The sequence below is a fragment of the Pantherophis guttatus genome, chromosome 4, assembly GCF_059756535.1.
Source record: "Pantherophis guttatus breed Tessera chromosome 4, ASM5975653v1, whole genome shotgun sequence".
Lineage (NCBI taxonomy): Eukaryota > Metazoa > Chordata > Lepidosauria > Squamata > Colubridae > Pantherophis > Pantherophis guttatus.
This window is the reverse complement of record NC_142066.1, coordinates 52,304,353-52,319,000: the sequence shown is the minus strand read 5'-3', so window position 1 is coordinate 52,319,000 and position 14,648 is coordinate 52,304,353. Positions and strand designations below refer to the sequence as shown.

The window sequence follows — 14,648 nt, the reverse complement described above, 5'->3', positions numbered from 1 at the left end:
CCAGAAGCCCCCATTCAATTCTGGAGCCGACCAGAAGTCCAGTTTCTCCATCATAGTCTCCTCCTAGGGTGGCGTTCTTCTTCCTCTGCTGACCAGAAGTCCCATTCTCCTACCATAGAGACTCCTCCTAGCACGGCGTCCTTTTTCCTCTACCTGTCCTAACCAAAAACTCTATCAATTGTGGAGCCGACCAACAACAGGGAGCCATAGCAGAGGGATAAAAGAGCCACATGTGGCTCCAGAGCTGCAAGTTGCTGACCCCTGAACTAGCCTAAAGCTTCCTATACATATTGGACAATAGAATAGAATAGAATAGAATAGAATAGAATAGAATAGAATAGAATAGAATAGAATAGAATAGAATAGAATTTTTTATTGGCCAAATGTGATTGGACACACAATACAATACGAAGTGGTAGAGTAGGAACACTTTAGCCAAATATATAGAAAAGAATAAAGAATTGCTGTTCTGCAAACCATATTTAGCTTTAATCCACCATTAAGAAGAACCATCCTTTAATCCATTCTTTAAGAAGAACCTTCATCAGTTGGAATTAGTCCATGTTGCCTGCTAAAATGATCCAGTGCTGGCTGGGGATATTATTCTGTTTTGTTACATTTTTAATCTATTCTAGAAGAAAAATTCTCTGGGAAGATTACAAAGTTATATGGCTATCTATTAGAAGAATACTACAGGAGAGAAAAAAACACACCATTAATTTATGTCCAGCTTAACCCATACATTTGCAGGTCCATCCAGTCGAGAAGGCACATGGATGGATGGATCAAAACCATTTTGATGGTTTTGGGAAATTCTGGAGATGAAGTCTACACATTTTAAGAATTGCCAAGGTTGAGAAACATGGGTATAAGCAACATTAAAAATTCAGTCTCTAAATAGAATGTCTGAATACGACCATCATGATAGCAGAAGAAACCAAGATTAATTTAAAGATTTTGTAAGATTAAACATTGAATAGGAAGCTATTACATTAGAAAGCAAATGAGCAGACCTACCTCTATTTACAGGAATCTCTCTGCCCAAATAGGCATTCTCAGGAAAGAAAACAATAAATGACAGCAATTCCTGAAAAATATTGGAGAACTTTTATAAAAACTTTTATAAAAGACTGCGGTGAAAAAAAAAAATTAAAACTAAGCTTTATGATATCCAAAATATCTACCACACAGAATAGTTGTTGTTTATTTAGTGATTGTTATAAAGGGACTGAGAAAAATGACTTGGGGTCGTTTTTTATATTCATGATCATTGCAGCATCCCCATGGTCATGTCATCAGACTTCAGACGATTGGCAACTGAGCGATATTTATGATGGTTGTAGTGTCATAGGGTCATGTGATCACCTTTTGTGAACTTCTGACAAGCAAAGTCAATGGGGAAGCCAGATTCACTTAACAACCACGTTACAAACTTAACAACTGCAGTGATTTATTTGACAATTGGCAAAAAATATCATAAAATAGGGTAAAATTCACTTAACAACTTCGCAACAGAAATTTTGGGCTCAATTGTCATTGTAAATTGAGGACTATCTGTACTTTCAGTTCAACTCTTTATCAGAGGGTAAACTAAGTTTGGAGAAGTAATAATGATGATGTGTGAATCTGCATAGAATCATGGAGTTGAAAAGAATATTGGAGGTCTAGTCCAAACCTTTGTTCAGTGCAGAATTCACCAGAGCACCTCTGACACATAAATATCTGGTCTATGAACATCTTTAAAGGAGAAAACCTCACTTCAAGTAGCAGCCTGCTCTACTGCCTCACAATTTGTATATTCAGGAAGTTCTTCCTGCTTTCTAGCCTGAATCTACTTCCTTGTAGTTTTAATCCACTATTTCTTATTCTTTTCTCTGAAGCAATTGAGAATTAATCCAATTCTTCTTCTGCTGATAGTTCTCGATTTATGACCATAATGGAGCCAGTTGTAAATCATAATGATTATGAAGCAGGTCATACTGTATCCAACACAATTTTATAACCTTTACAACAGTTGTTAATCAGTGCTATGGGCATTAAGTCAGAGGTGGGTTTCAGCAGGTTCTGACCAATTCTGGAGAACCGGTAGTGGAAATTTTGAGTAGTTCGGAGAACTAATAAATACCACCTCTGACTGGTCCCACCCACATCTATTCTCTGCCTCCCAGCTGATCGGGAGGAAATGGGATTTTGCAGTAACCTTCCCCTGGAGTCCGGAGGGAATGGAGATTTTACAGTATCCTTCCCCTGCCACGCCCATCAAGCCACACCCACAGAACCGGTAGTAAAAAATTTTTGAAACCCACCACTGCATTAAATGAACTCATTCACTATGGGACATTTTTGCTAAAAACTGAAAGTAAACATTTGGTTTTTGGCAAAAATGATATAACTTGCATTCATATGCCTGCAGTATGCTGTAGACCATGGGTGTCAAACTCGCCGTATTACATTGCCATCATGTGATGCTTTGCAACGTTTTTTGCCTTTGCGGAGCTGGGGTGGGCATGTGACTCATCCAACTCACGGCCTACCAGTTTGACACCCATGTTGTACATGATCACAAATGTGGGCTGGTTGCCAAGCACCTGAAATATGATCATGTGATCATAGGGGAGGACAGCTGTCAGAACTTTGGAATGGCTTGTAAGTATCTTTTGGGGGATCCATTGTGACTGATAGTTGAGCAACTGATTGTAAATTAAGGACTACCTATATATGCTAACTCTTCAGATATTTGTAAACTACTATCTAACCTCCCCACAAATCATCTCTTTTGTGGGTCAAACACATCCAGATCTTTTAGCTATTCCTGATGGGATTTAGATACCAGATTCTTCACAAATCTAATAGCCTTCCTTTGAACTGGCTGAATTTGTCCATCTTTTTTTAAAACTGACACCCAGAACAGAACGCTATATTCCAAATGAAGACTGAGTAGGGCCCAGTAGAATGAAACAATTATTTTTCATGATATGGACTCAATGCTACCCCATGGTAACATTTACCATTTTAAGTAGCTGTTATCAGTCTAGATGCTCTTATCAACTCTGGGGTTGATCAGACAAAAGATCTGTTTCACATGTACTACTGTATCAAGCCTCCCCATCTTACTCATGCCTTTTATGTTTACTAGGGTGATTCAGAATCTCATTTCTTCCTGTTAAATACCATCTTTTCATTTTAAGTCAGTGCTTGAGCCTGACCAGATCTAGATTTTGCCATACATTGGGTAGGGCTATTAAGATTAATGAGTTTGTTTGTCAAGCCCTATTCCGATAAGTCTGCTGTAACTCTGGAACCTCTCCATGGCTCTAGAGTAAATAAATAATGGAAGGCATAAATGAATATATGAGGAAAGATGGCCCCAAGATCTGGGAAATAAAATGCCTCTAGAAGGTTGTGAAAATACATGATCTTTTAGTTATAAACTTTCTTTAAATTAAATCATGAGAGAAATCTTTTTTTAAAAATAGAGTAGTATTTTGTTACTGCGTTTATTTTCCATAAAATAATACTTTATCTTCAAACATGAAATTTAAACTCCTTATTGACCTTTTAAAAAAAAAAAAGAACAAAGTCTTCAATAATTCCAATAAAATTTTAAAAGATCACAAAAGGTTGTTCCAATGTTGGAGCCATCTGTGAATTCTTTAAGGCTTTAATTAAACAATCCCAGAATTACCTGTGAAACTATTTCACAGGTGGGAAATAGGCTCCTATTGCAGATCCTCATTTCCCACCCTTTGACCCTGATCAAGGACATTCAGTGGATTTTGAATTTACCGTAATTAGTGCATAAACGAAAAAAATGTGAGAGTCATAGCCTAACACCACTCCTCTCAATTACCCTCCAGTGCCCCTCCCTCTTCACAGTCCGGAGGAAGTTCCTGAATATTCTCTCTATAAATACCCCCAATGGAGAACAGTTTGATTCACAGCAACCCAGGCATCCGCTCGCCAGTGACCTCCCGCATCAGAAGCGCGTCGTTTTCGAAGAAAAGGGCGGAGAAAGTGGGCGAGACCAAAGTTTTCCCTACAGAAGGATGAGTTCAACACGGAGTAAGTAGCATTTGGGGCAGGTCCTTCCTCGTTGCGGCCGGGCGGGGCACGAGACGAGAGGGTAAGTTTCCTCGTGGTGGCGCCTCGCTTGGGAAGGGCAGCTATTTTGGCGCCCCTCGGGGCGAGGGCTCCCCAGAGCGCTTCTGGCCGCCTTTGGGACTATTGCCCACCCTTGCGGTTGAGGGAAGGAAAATAAGGACGAGTCCCGGCTTACCTTCCCGACCGCTCGCTCCTCCTTAGCACAGCCTTCAGGAATGTTTGACAAGCTTTGAAATGCCCAGATTGGAGACCCGTCCTCTCCGGGTTTGATTGTAGGAGAATAAACCTCGAGCTGCTTAAATTATTTTATTTTCAGAGGTTAGGACTGGCCTTTGTACGTTTAAGAGGGAAGGAAAAGGGAATTCTGGTTATGTGCCTCCAAGTTCTCCCAAAAGTTCAGAGAAAGAAAGACGCGGCTTCGTTTTCCAGCCTACTGACATTTTCCACCTTTTTCAAACGAGCTTGGGCAACTGAGTTTCGAAAAACCCGCCGTAGCTCTTGCGGGGACTCGCGTCAGGCGAAGCCAAAGATTGAAAGGTTGCCACGTGATAGAGACGCCCCTGACTTGGAAAGGTTGGGAAACGAAAGCGGCAGACCCGCATTTTAGGCTGAGTCTCGCTGAATTTGTTGCACGTGCTAGAATGATAGCCTAATTCTGACGGAATCAATTTCCCACCCGCTTGCGCTCAGCTGCTTTATAGTTTCGTCTTGGATCGAGCTATGAGGAGTTGAGCGGCGTCTCAACTCAATATACATATATATATATATTGAGTTTTAACAGAAAAGCGGCAGAAAGGACGTCGTAGGTGAAGACGGTGGGCTGGAGCTGATAAAAGATAATTAATCATATAACTGTCTAATAGTTTCAATCTTTTAGACATTAGTATCAGCTAGATATTTAGTGCAGTTCATAGAAGTGGTCCATTTTGTTTTTTAAACGAACAGTTTAAAAATTGTATATTCTTTTATTTTCCCAGGTTGTCTTCTTCTTGTTAGTATTGCACTTTCTTGGTTAATGTGCTTAGCTGCACCTCATGCAGAATTTTCTGGAGATCCTGGTTTACATCAGTTCGCTTCAAAAAATAAGGAGTTTGCCATCAGGATAAAGGCTGATCTCCTTGCACTGAATGGGCTTGTGGTAAGTATATGCTGGGTAAAGAGATCTAACAAAGAGATGACATATAGTTTGTCAAACAAGTTTCTCAAAGTTATTTTAAAGGAGTTGAGGCTCTGTTATCAGCATTTATGAACTGGCTTTTGAGTCAATCATGTATAAATTGCTGTGTACCAAGTTTCTTTCCAACAAAAAGTAAAGTAAAAGGGAGAGCAAAACAAGTAATCTATAGATTTGTTAGGATACGTTGATGAAAATGTTTGCCAGCTATATTGAGTAAATCCTCCACTGCAATGATGCCAATAAAGTAGATACATAGCTGCAATCTTGGTCATTTTAGTTTCTTCTTCCAATATTAAGTTTTAACTCAATATTTTTAATCTGGAGATTTGCATTTGGGACTAGATTTCCAAACCAGTATGGTTATTGACCATGAAAGCCTAGACATTTATGAATTTGAGGTGTAATATAGCTAGATGAAATCCTATTTTTAAATTAATCTAAAATTTATAAACTATCCCTATTATATTGAAATGATACAGCAGAATTTCAGACTAATGGAAAATGCTGAATAGTGGAAGGGGAACAAAATTGTCAGATTAAATGTATTGAATGTATTGAATACAAAGTAATACAAAGTTGATTTTCTTCCACTGTTTGTTAAGCTTCCACTGAAACATTATTTCATAGAATCCCAAAGCTAAAAAGACCCTTTAAATCACTACTTAAATCAATGCATAATTTTAAATAACAAGGGAGGATTTGGGGAAGAATCTGAGTAATATAAAAGACTGTGATAAAGTAGCACAGATGTGGCTTTAAACCATTACTACTTTTGATGGTGTGCTTTCAGTCTACACTTAGATGTACTAGTGTACTGCTTCACTACTGATGCCTTCTATAGAAATTCTTCTTGCATTCTTGAACAAAGGAATTGAAATATTAATCAGTAGACCAGTTAGGATACCTGGTTATAACTATGACCATGCTACAGTAGAGAGTTTGGAGTTGATATCTTTTTTAGAAGATGCTTCATGTTATAAAACCACGTGGGCCTCCAATGCAATTGTTGAATTTGGTCAACAATCTACAAAACCCACCCAAACCCTTGTGTGAATGGAAAACTAGTAGTCTTGCATTTGTTGAATTTCAACTTTTAGCAGCTGTAATGAAGAAAACCAGCAGTTAAAGTCCAGCAACATGAGTTTAAATTTAGGAGTACGGAAAACTTGGCATGAAGAGTGTTACTTAGAGATACCTTGATGCCCATTGTGCCAAAATACCTGCTCCTACTATAGTGACATAATTGAGAAAAGTGATAGATTAAAATAATTAGAGCATTAAACATACAGAAAAATTCAAAATTCATAGTGCGCTGAAATTTTCACATAAAATACTTGAAACATCATTCAGATATAGTTTCCTTTTCTAGTACTTCCCATAAATTACAGCTCAGTCTTCTAAAGAGACTTAATCTCATGCATTTCCTAGCACTGTGAGTAGAGCCCCTCCCTACTAAAATTTCACAAATGTTTCTGTCTCCTGCTTCCGGAATACATGTAAGATTGTGCCAATTCAGATTGTCAAAGCTCAAGGGAGAAAATTGTTTGCAAACAAGCCAGCGAAGTTTGACATTCTTGATGCCTTCCTCTTTGGGTGTTAGAAGGGAATATTTTGATTGAATCTGTCAAACAAATATGAAATATATTATAATTAAGCTTACTAAATACAAAGGGAGAAAATCCAAGGGAAGGGAATTACCTGCTTGGTACTCCTTTGCAATTCTTTAAATAGTTTTTTAGCTTGGATTGTGTGGATAGTGATTCACATAAGAGTAGCTTATGGTGAACAAGGTTCTAAATTCAGAGGTAAAATTTAGCCTTTATTTTAAGAATAATCTAAAGCCTGTCCTCATTGTAAATTGTGCCAAGTTGTACTCAGTTTTAAAGGGTTGAATCCAGGTTTCACTCTACTATACTTAAGGGGAGCCTCAGAGAATGCAGTAGGATTTTTTGATAATTTCTCCACTAACTTCTGGTATCTTCATAAAATCACTCATGTTATTGAAGTGATATTAAAAGTTTTCATTACTGTTGTTTTGGTCCAATAATGGCTGGATAACTCCAAAGGTGCTGTAAGCTATTAATGAAGAAATTATCTTAGTCACAGGCAACTTCGATTGGTTTTCAGTGTTTATCTCTGTGTGGCTGATATGCATTCAATTCCCTATTTTTAGTAGAGCATAATTTGTTAATCATGAGGAAGATGAAAAGAGCAGTCAAAATCTCCTAATTGCTGGAAGTCATATCCAACAGTCCTCATTAGCTGCTGAGATTTCCATGGACATTACTCATGTACTTTAAAGCATCCTGCTTAAAGATTTAGAAACTTGGTGGGAAATTTTGATTACTGAGTCTCAAGATAAGTATTTGCTGTGTCAGAATGCAGCATTATTAAGCCCTTTTCTATACTGCTATTTGGATATCAGCCACACAGAGCTAAACAATGAAAACCAATCGAACTTAAAGTTAGCTGTAACTAAGGTAATTTCTTCATTAATAGCTTACAGCTACTTTGGAGTTATCCAGCTATTGCTGGACCAAAACAACAGTAATGAGAACTTTAATATCGCTTCAATAACATGAGTGATTTTATGAAGACACCAGAAGTTAGTGGAGAAATTATCAAAAAATCCTACGGGATTCATTGAGGCTTGGATTCAACCCTTTAAAACTGAGTGCAGTTTGGCCCAATTTACAATGAGGACAGTATTTAGGTTTATTAAAATAATCTTTATATTCATATAAGTAAGTTAATATGCATTTTTTTAATAAGTACCTATCAGTATTAAACCTTATTCAGATTCTCTGAGCTTCATTGGATGTTGAAATATAGTAAAAATAGGATTGTGGGAGGGGGAAGGGTTTTATAAAATACTGATTTTAGGGAGCAAGGATATAAAAGCACTCACATATGTTAGCTCTTTTTTTGGAATCCCAGAAATACCTTTTCAGACAATCTTTTCTTTTTTTCCTCCAGCGTAAAGCATTCAGCTTTGGCAGCAACAGAGAACTGATAACGATAGAGAAACTCTTGGGCATTCAACAAGTTAATATCTCTCATTGCCAGCAGGATCCTTGTGACATGGTAAATAGCAACACCCATCTGATTGTAACTTAAAAGCATTCTTCCCCTTAATGGAAGAAATACTAGGGTAAAGGTAAAGGTTCCCCTCGCACATATGTGCTAGTCATTCCCGACTCTAGGGGGCAGTGCTCATCTCTGTTTCAAAGCCGAAGAGCCAGCGCTGTCCGAAGATGTCTCTATGGTCATGGGGCCAGCATGACTAAATGCCAAAGGCGCACAGAACACTGTTACCTTCCCACCAAAGGTGGTCCCTATTTTTCTACCTGCATTTTTTACATGCTTTCAAACTGCTAGGTTGGCAGAAGCTGGGACAAGTAACAAGAGCTCATCCCGTTACACAGCACTAGGGACTCGAACCGCTGAATTGCCAACCTTTTGATCGACAAGCTTAGCGTCTTAGCGACCATGACCCCATTACTAGTACCCAGTACTAAGGTAGCAGCACATAATTTTGTAAAAAATCATGGCAATATTTGGGATTTTAAGAGCACCTGTGAATGTTCTCACAAACTAGAGAATCTTAATTACTCTATTTCAAGTTTTTTACACATTTCCCATAATAAGAATATGCACCCTTTGTTGTAGTTCCATGTAATATCAGTGATCATCTAAATCAATAGCTTGATTTCACTGGAGATGAAATAATCGTATTTATTGTCATTGGCCAATCTTTTTTCTAATCTTAATAATCTTAAGGTTTTTAATGGGGCTTCCACTAACAATACACATGCATTAAGTGTAATATTTGAATGTAATATTTATAAAATGTATAAGTACACTTAACTCCTTGATGGGTGCCTACTTTAAATTTGGCCATTAATACTGCTGGTGTCAAATTCAACTTTGAAATATTTGTTAATCCTTAAAAGGTGAACAGGCAAACCCTAAACAGTAATGAAATAAAACAGCAATGCACTTATTCTAATATTAATTTGCTTCTGCCATGCTCATGTTCTAGTTCTAAGAATGTGAATTGGGCTTGAGGCTAGATGGATGTTTTTAAAAGCAGATCTTAGTTTCAGAGTGTTCATATTTTACATATCTATCCAATATAATAATTTTGGGCTAGCCAACATCTCCAGAAAATAATATTACAAAATAGGTAAATATCACTGATAACAGCATTAAGAGGAAATTCCCTGTCTGTTTTCTCAGTAAACATTTCTTAAGAGCTATAAATTCAAGTGTAGTGCATAGATTATTTACATCTATGTTATTGTTTAATTAAAATATATGTTTATTCAAAATACGTTTTTCTGGCTGCCACTTTTTATAACATTGTCAATTTTTCCACTGTTAATCTATTAATTCCTAGTATATACTGGCTCGTCATTGCTTAAAATGGTAGAGAAATGGAGTCACTGTTTATGCTTCAGTTTACCCTTCATTGCTTAATTTAAAACAGTAGAAATTGTTCCTATTTATCTGTATTAAGCCAATTCTAACATTTCATCCTGGATAGTGTCACTGTTTCCTTAGCCTTAATCTCAGTTGTAATTAATATAGCTTTTAATTGTGGTGCAGCAGAATTGGGTTTGTTTTCAGATTATGTGTACATTTTATTGTGGAAATCACTTTTTTCATAATTTCAATAACCTTGTCCACTTTCTGGAGAACAGAGCTTGACTTGTCTCTCAACACAGAAGTTGTACAACACATTTGTAATCAAAGAAATATTTTACTGAAATTTGTGAAGAAAGGAATGCATAATAATTTTTTGTAATAATTCCCTATTACATTTATTTCATTTAGGAAAGATGCTTCAATCAGGTACAGGCAGGCCTCCAAACCTACTTCGGTTACCTCTCACATATTCGCCAAATCTTAACAACTTTCGCTGACCAAGTACTCAGTATTCAACTGGATATTTCCAACTTGTCCCACAACATTCAACAGCAGGTGAGGAGTTGCATAAATAGTCTTTAAGTTGGGAAAGGATCAGAGCCAGCTAGTGAGGGGAAACCACCCAGTTCTAAGGGGAATATAAGAAATGTGATATGTTAATCTGCTGTAATAATTTAGCAGGTCACCTACCTGGACATTAGCAATGTTCTCTTGGGGAATGTTGATGAACCTTGAAGGTGTAAGTTTCTAAAAATTGCAGATATGGAGAGTACTTTAGATTCAGTTTCCAAAGGATACATGGAGCATGAATATAGCATCTGTTCCAACACTTGAAGGCTGTATCTTTTTCTGGGATCACACAATAGGAGTGAAAGGAAAAGCCATTGGGATTTTCCTGCTATTGAACACAGGGGTTATTTTTATATTCCAGAGCACTTTTTTCAGTATCAGATCCAAAGTGCTCTATGGCCCTAGTATTTGCAAGATGCACACTACTCAGTCCTCATAGAGAAGCCATGTCCCTGTGGTAGGTGGATGCTTTTATATGGGATCTAAGAAGCTGACTGCTTCGGGACTCAAATACAGCCCAAAGTGCTGTGTTTGCAGGAAGATTTTTTAAATTACTGCCCCACTTCATCTTCTGGAATAACCTCTGTTGCTATTACTTGTCGAACAATTGTATATCCGGTCTTATAAAAGGAAGAAGCTTTGCCTTAGTCATTTTGTAAGCATAAATTTCAAAGTAATAAATACTTAGATTTTTGCTCTTCACATTCTGAATAATCCTAAAGCCTGGGTTTTGCACACCTTTCTACTATACTGAACTTTATTTTATATGACAGGAGCATTTTTCCTGTTCATGCATTAATCCTAACATATACAAACTGCTGCACCCTGTGAGCTGAGGCAATCCTTCAAGCATGCATTATAAAATTGTTGCTGCAACTATGGTAGAGCAGAGAGTAGGGATGTGCGTATGCATGGGGAAGTAAATATATCTGAGTGCATTATTTTGCTTACACTAGCTCAGATACTTATTTATGAGCAAATCCCTTGAGCCACTGCTCCTGGTGAAGCAAAAACACTTCTCTCTACTTTTATGAAGGCTGGGACCATGTTTTTCGCTGCTGGGTTGCATCCCATTGTCTCTTGCCATGACACACACACATTACTTATTCATTAAAACAAGGTCGTTGAAGAGGATTTGGGGGTATGATGGTGACAACATTGGCTACAAGAGGATTGATCCAAGAGCATGCAAGGCTAATTTAGATACTGTTGGAGTTAATATGCAAATATTAATTATTAATCTGAGATTCCTCAATTTCTAATCTTTGTTTCAGATGGAAGAAAGCAGTCTGACTAGTGTTGTCTATCCACAGGCAGAAAATGAGCCTAAATTTGTGGAAGTTCAAAGAGAAATTGGAAGCTACCTGGTTCTCTGCAAACTCCAGATATTTATGGACATGATTTTCCGGGCCTTGAGGCACTGTAGCACATAAAGGGAATCTATGGAGAATTCTCACTAAAGACTTTGAAGCTGATATAGTTCTGTGCACAAAAGGAAGCGCTAAGACTTGCTTTTGCCTGACAGGACTGCTTTGACGGGTAGAATTCCAGCTTCTCTGTCTTTGTTTTTAATTTATTTTAAATTTTTATATACCATTTTAATACACTGAAAGTAGGAGACAATAAAATAATCCAGATAAATTTAGCTCTAAGAGAAATAAAAATATTAGCTGAGTTTGTACAACATGTTAGATTAGACTAAAGTGGAGCTGGGTTGCTTAAGATTCAGCATGTTGTGAAAAGCAAACCATTGCCTTATATTATGAACACTCCATTCTCTTAAGTCAGTTTCTCAACCTCAGCAATTCTGGCTTTGTGGAAAGCTGAAGTCTTAAGAATTGCTAAAGTTGAGAAACATTGGGTTAAGTTGTAATTTGTTTTAAAACTGACTATTTAAATTTTTATAATTAGCATTCAAATAATTATTGGTACAGTATTGAGAGAAGAGCATCTCACACATGTACGTGGAAATGGGAAAATTGCCTTCAGAATATTTCAGAGATCTTTTACCACTTGAGAGGCTACTACAGTTAAAACTTCAGTTGTTTAAGACTGATAATGATTAACTTGTAAGAAAAATGGATTCCCTCCCCCAAATATCAAATATTTTGCAATGAAATGTATTCTTATGAGGGCAAGGTCCCAGTTCACTCAAGCTCTCCTTTCCCTGATGTAATATCACTGTGATAAGTTTTTAAAAGTTTGTTACGAGTTTTAATTTATTAGCATATTTAATATTTATAGTGTCAGAATTGTTGAATCTTGAATTTGGACTTCAGTACTAGATATTTATTTATTATTTATACCAATGCTGTCAGATTAACGGAAAACAGTTGTTTAGATTTCAGCCATTCTTGAGTGCACAGTTCACAGTGCTATAGCTATGTGTGGCATGTATGTTGAGTACAAACAACATTAAACTACTGTTTAATATTTAAACATAAGAGTACTAGCTGGTGGTAGCTAGACAAAACTATAGGATGAAACATAAGGGAAGTTTGCAATTCCTGTCTTTATTAGTGTTTGGGGCATACAGTATAGTCTGTGTCCTTACCATTTCTTACCGATGTGAAATAGACTGCAGGCATTCATAGTCTATTTTTAGAAGAGGTTCAGTTCATAACTTCCATCATCCTCTATCATTTGCCATACTATTGTGTAGAAAATAACTGTAGCGTAAAAAGGTCAACAACTTCCAGACTGCTTAACCTAGCTTTATGTACAGTAATCCTGATCCAAAATAAATTCCTGATTTAAGCAAACTAATAAACAGCGCTCCCTCTGCCATTATGTCCTCTGCCATTTGCTAGACAGTTTCTGATATCACCAAGCCACCTATGTTATGTCACCAGGCATTAACATCTTTCTTTTAAGAGTCTGGTGATAGAGGCAGACCAACCCATTCTAACAAGGCCAAGTGGTTAAGTTGATACCATTTCAAGCTTTAAGAATTCATAAGTATAAAGTATGTGTTCATTTGCTGTAGAATTTTATGTAGAGGTATTATTTAATAATTATCTATGTATCTTATTTATGTTACAGTGGAATTAAGTTATCATTTAAATGATTTTAACACAAAGGTAAACAGCCATTGGAGTTGCACTCAGTTCCTAACTACTTGAATACTATGTTTCTTTGTTTAAATGCAGTCCTTCGCCAAAATCGATGCTGATTTCTATGGAATCCCATTGGATTCATTTTGGGAGAATGTTATAGTAAATGTGTGCGTGTGTTTAAAGTTTACACAGAATTCTTGTCATTCAATTTCTCCAGCTGCTAGTGTCTACTATAACTGAATAAATTTGAAATGATATTGCTTGAACATTGTATAGTGTCAGTATCCTGAATCTTGTTCAAAGGAGCAATTTCATTAAAACTTTTGACAACTTTTATTTTCTAAATGCTGTTTTATTTTTGTTTAGTTGTGGTATAGCCATCACATTCCATTTGAGGTAAAAATGTCAGTATTCCTATCTGTCAGTTCTTTGAAGAGGTGAGAAATAAATTGTAAACAGGTACTCTAAGTTGTAACTACTTGTATGATCATGACACTAAGTATAATGTTACATTTTTATCTGTTTTTAAATAAATTTTCTATCATATCAATCTCTAGTGCATTATTCTCATTTTTCTAAGCTCTTTTTGAAAATGAATGTAGAACATATAAAGCTACAGTTGTAATTTTCAAAAAGATTAATGTAATGGCTCCTGCCTCCTGCCCTTTGGAATATCTTGCCCGCTTCTGGATGAGATCTGCTCTCACCCTCCTGATCTTCTATAAGGCCCTTAAAGCCTGGCTCTGCCAGGTGCTTGAGGCCCCAACTGGTAGGGGAGCAGTTTTCACACGAGGTGGTTGATGGATCAATAGCAGATTCCACCTCCCCCTTACTCCCTCCCCACCTCTTTTTACCATAATTTTAATAGTTTATAGTTTTATTGCTACAAGATATATATATATATAAAACCCAAGAGGCAGGGTAAGACCAGGATAGCCTAATGTTTTTACTGAGATCAGTTCCTAACAAATAAACAAATAATGCAAGATCACCTGGGCTTGGAGTAGTACAAGCCCCAAGAATGGACACACCCAGTGCAAGTTAAATGCTTCAAAATACAAATACATCCATGTGTTCTATTCTAATTTAAATAATTTTTTACTGAAATACAATGAAAACAAACCTCAAATCACTACTGAAAACCATGTAATAAGTCTCTATTGTTTGCCAACCAGCAAGTAGATTGTGAGATAATTTATCATATATGAATGATGTATCGGAGCTCAAGAGTTCTCATGGAAAGTGCTAAAGACCAGATAATAGCCAAGAAATATCCTTCCAACATTGCCCCACATCCTGTCACTAATCCTTTCATT

General features: G+C 36.8%; 1 protein-coding gene across 1 annotated transcript; it reads left to right on the top strand.

Moving 5' to 3' along the window:
• Nucleotides 1-5,108: 5,108 nt before the first annotated feature.
• CSF3 (colony stimulating factor 3) lies at nucleotides 5,109-13,882 on the top strand. Its single transcript, XM_034416568.3, has 4 exons — nucleotides 5,109-5,239; nucleotides 8,255-8,362; nucleotides 10,115-10,261; nucleotides 11,551-13,882. Exons 1-4 carry the CDS (start codon nucleotides 5,117-5,119, stop codon nucleotides 11,707-11,709), a joined length of 537 nt encoding a protein of 178 aa, XP_034272459.2. The 5' UTR covers nucleotides 5,109-5,116; the 3' UTR covers nucleotides 11,710-13,882.
• The last annotated feature ends 766 nt before the right edge of the window (nucleotides 13,883-14,648 follow it).

What these genes read in the sequence shown, in the direction of transcription:
- CSF3 (XM_034416568.3), top strand. Translation starts at nt 5,117, where the DNA reads ATGTGCTTAGCTGCACCTCATGCAGAATTTTCTGGAGATCCTGGTTTA. An exon ending in TTGCACTGAATGGGCTTGTG is followed by an intron (nt 5,240 to 8,254) that starts GTAAGTATATGC and finishes TTTTTCCTCCAG; the next exon opens with CGTAAAGCATTCAGCTTTGG. An exon ending in CCCACAACATTCAACAGCAG is followed by an intron (nt 10,262 to 11,550) that starts GTGAGGAGTTGC and finishes TCTTTGTTTCAG; the next exon opens with ATGGAAGAAAGCAGTCTGAC.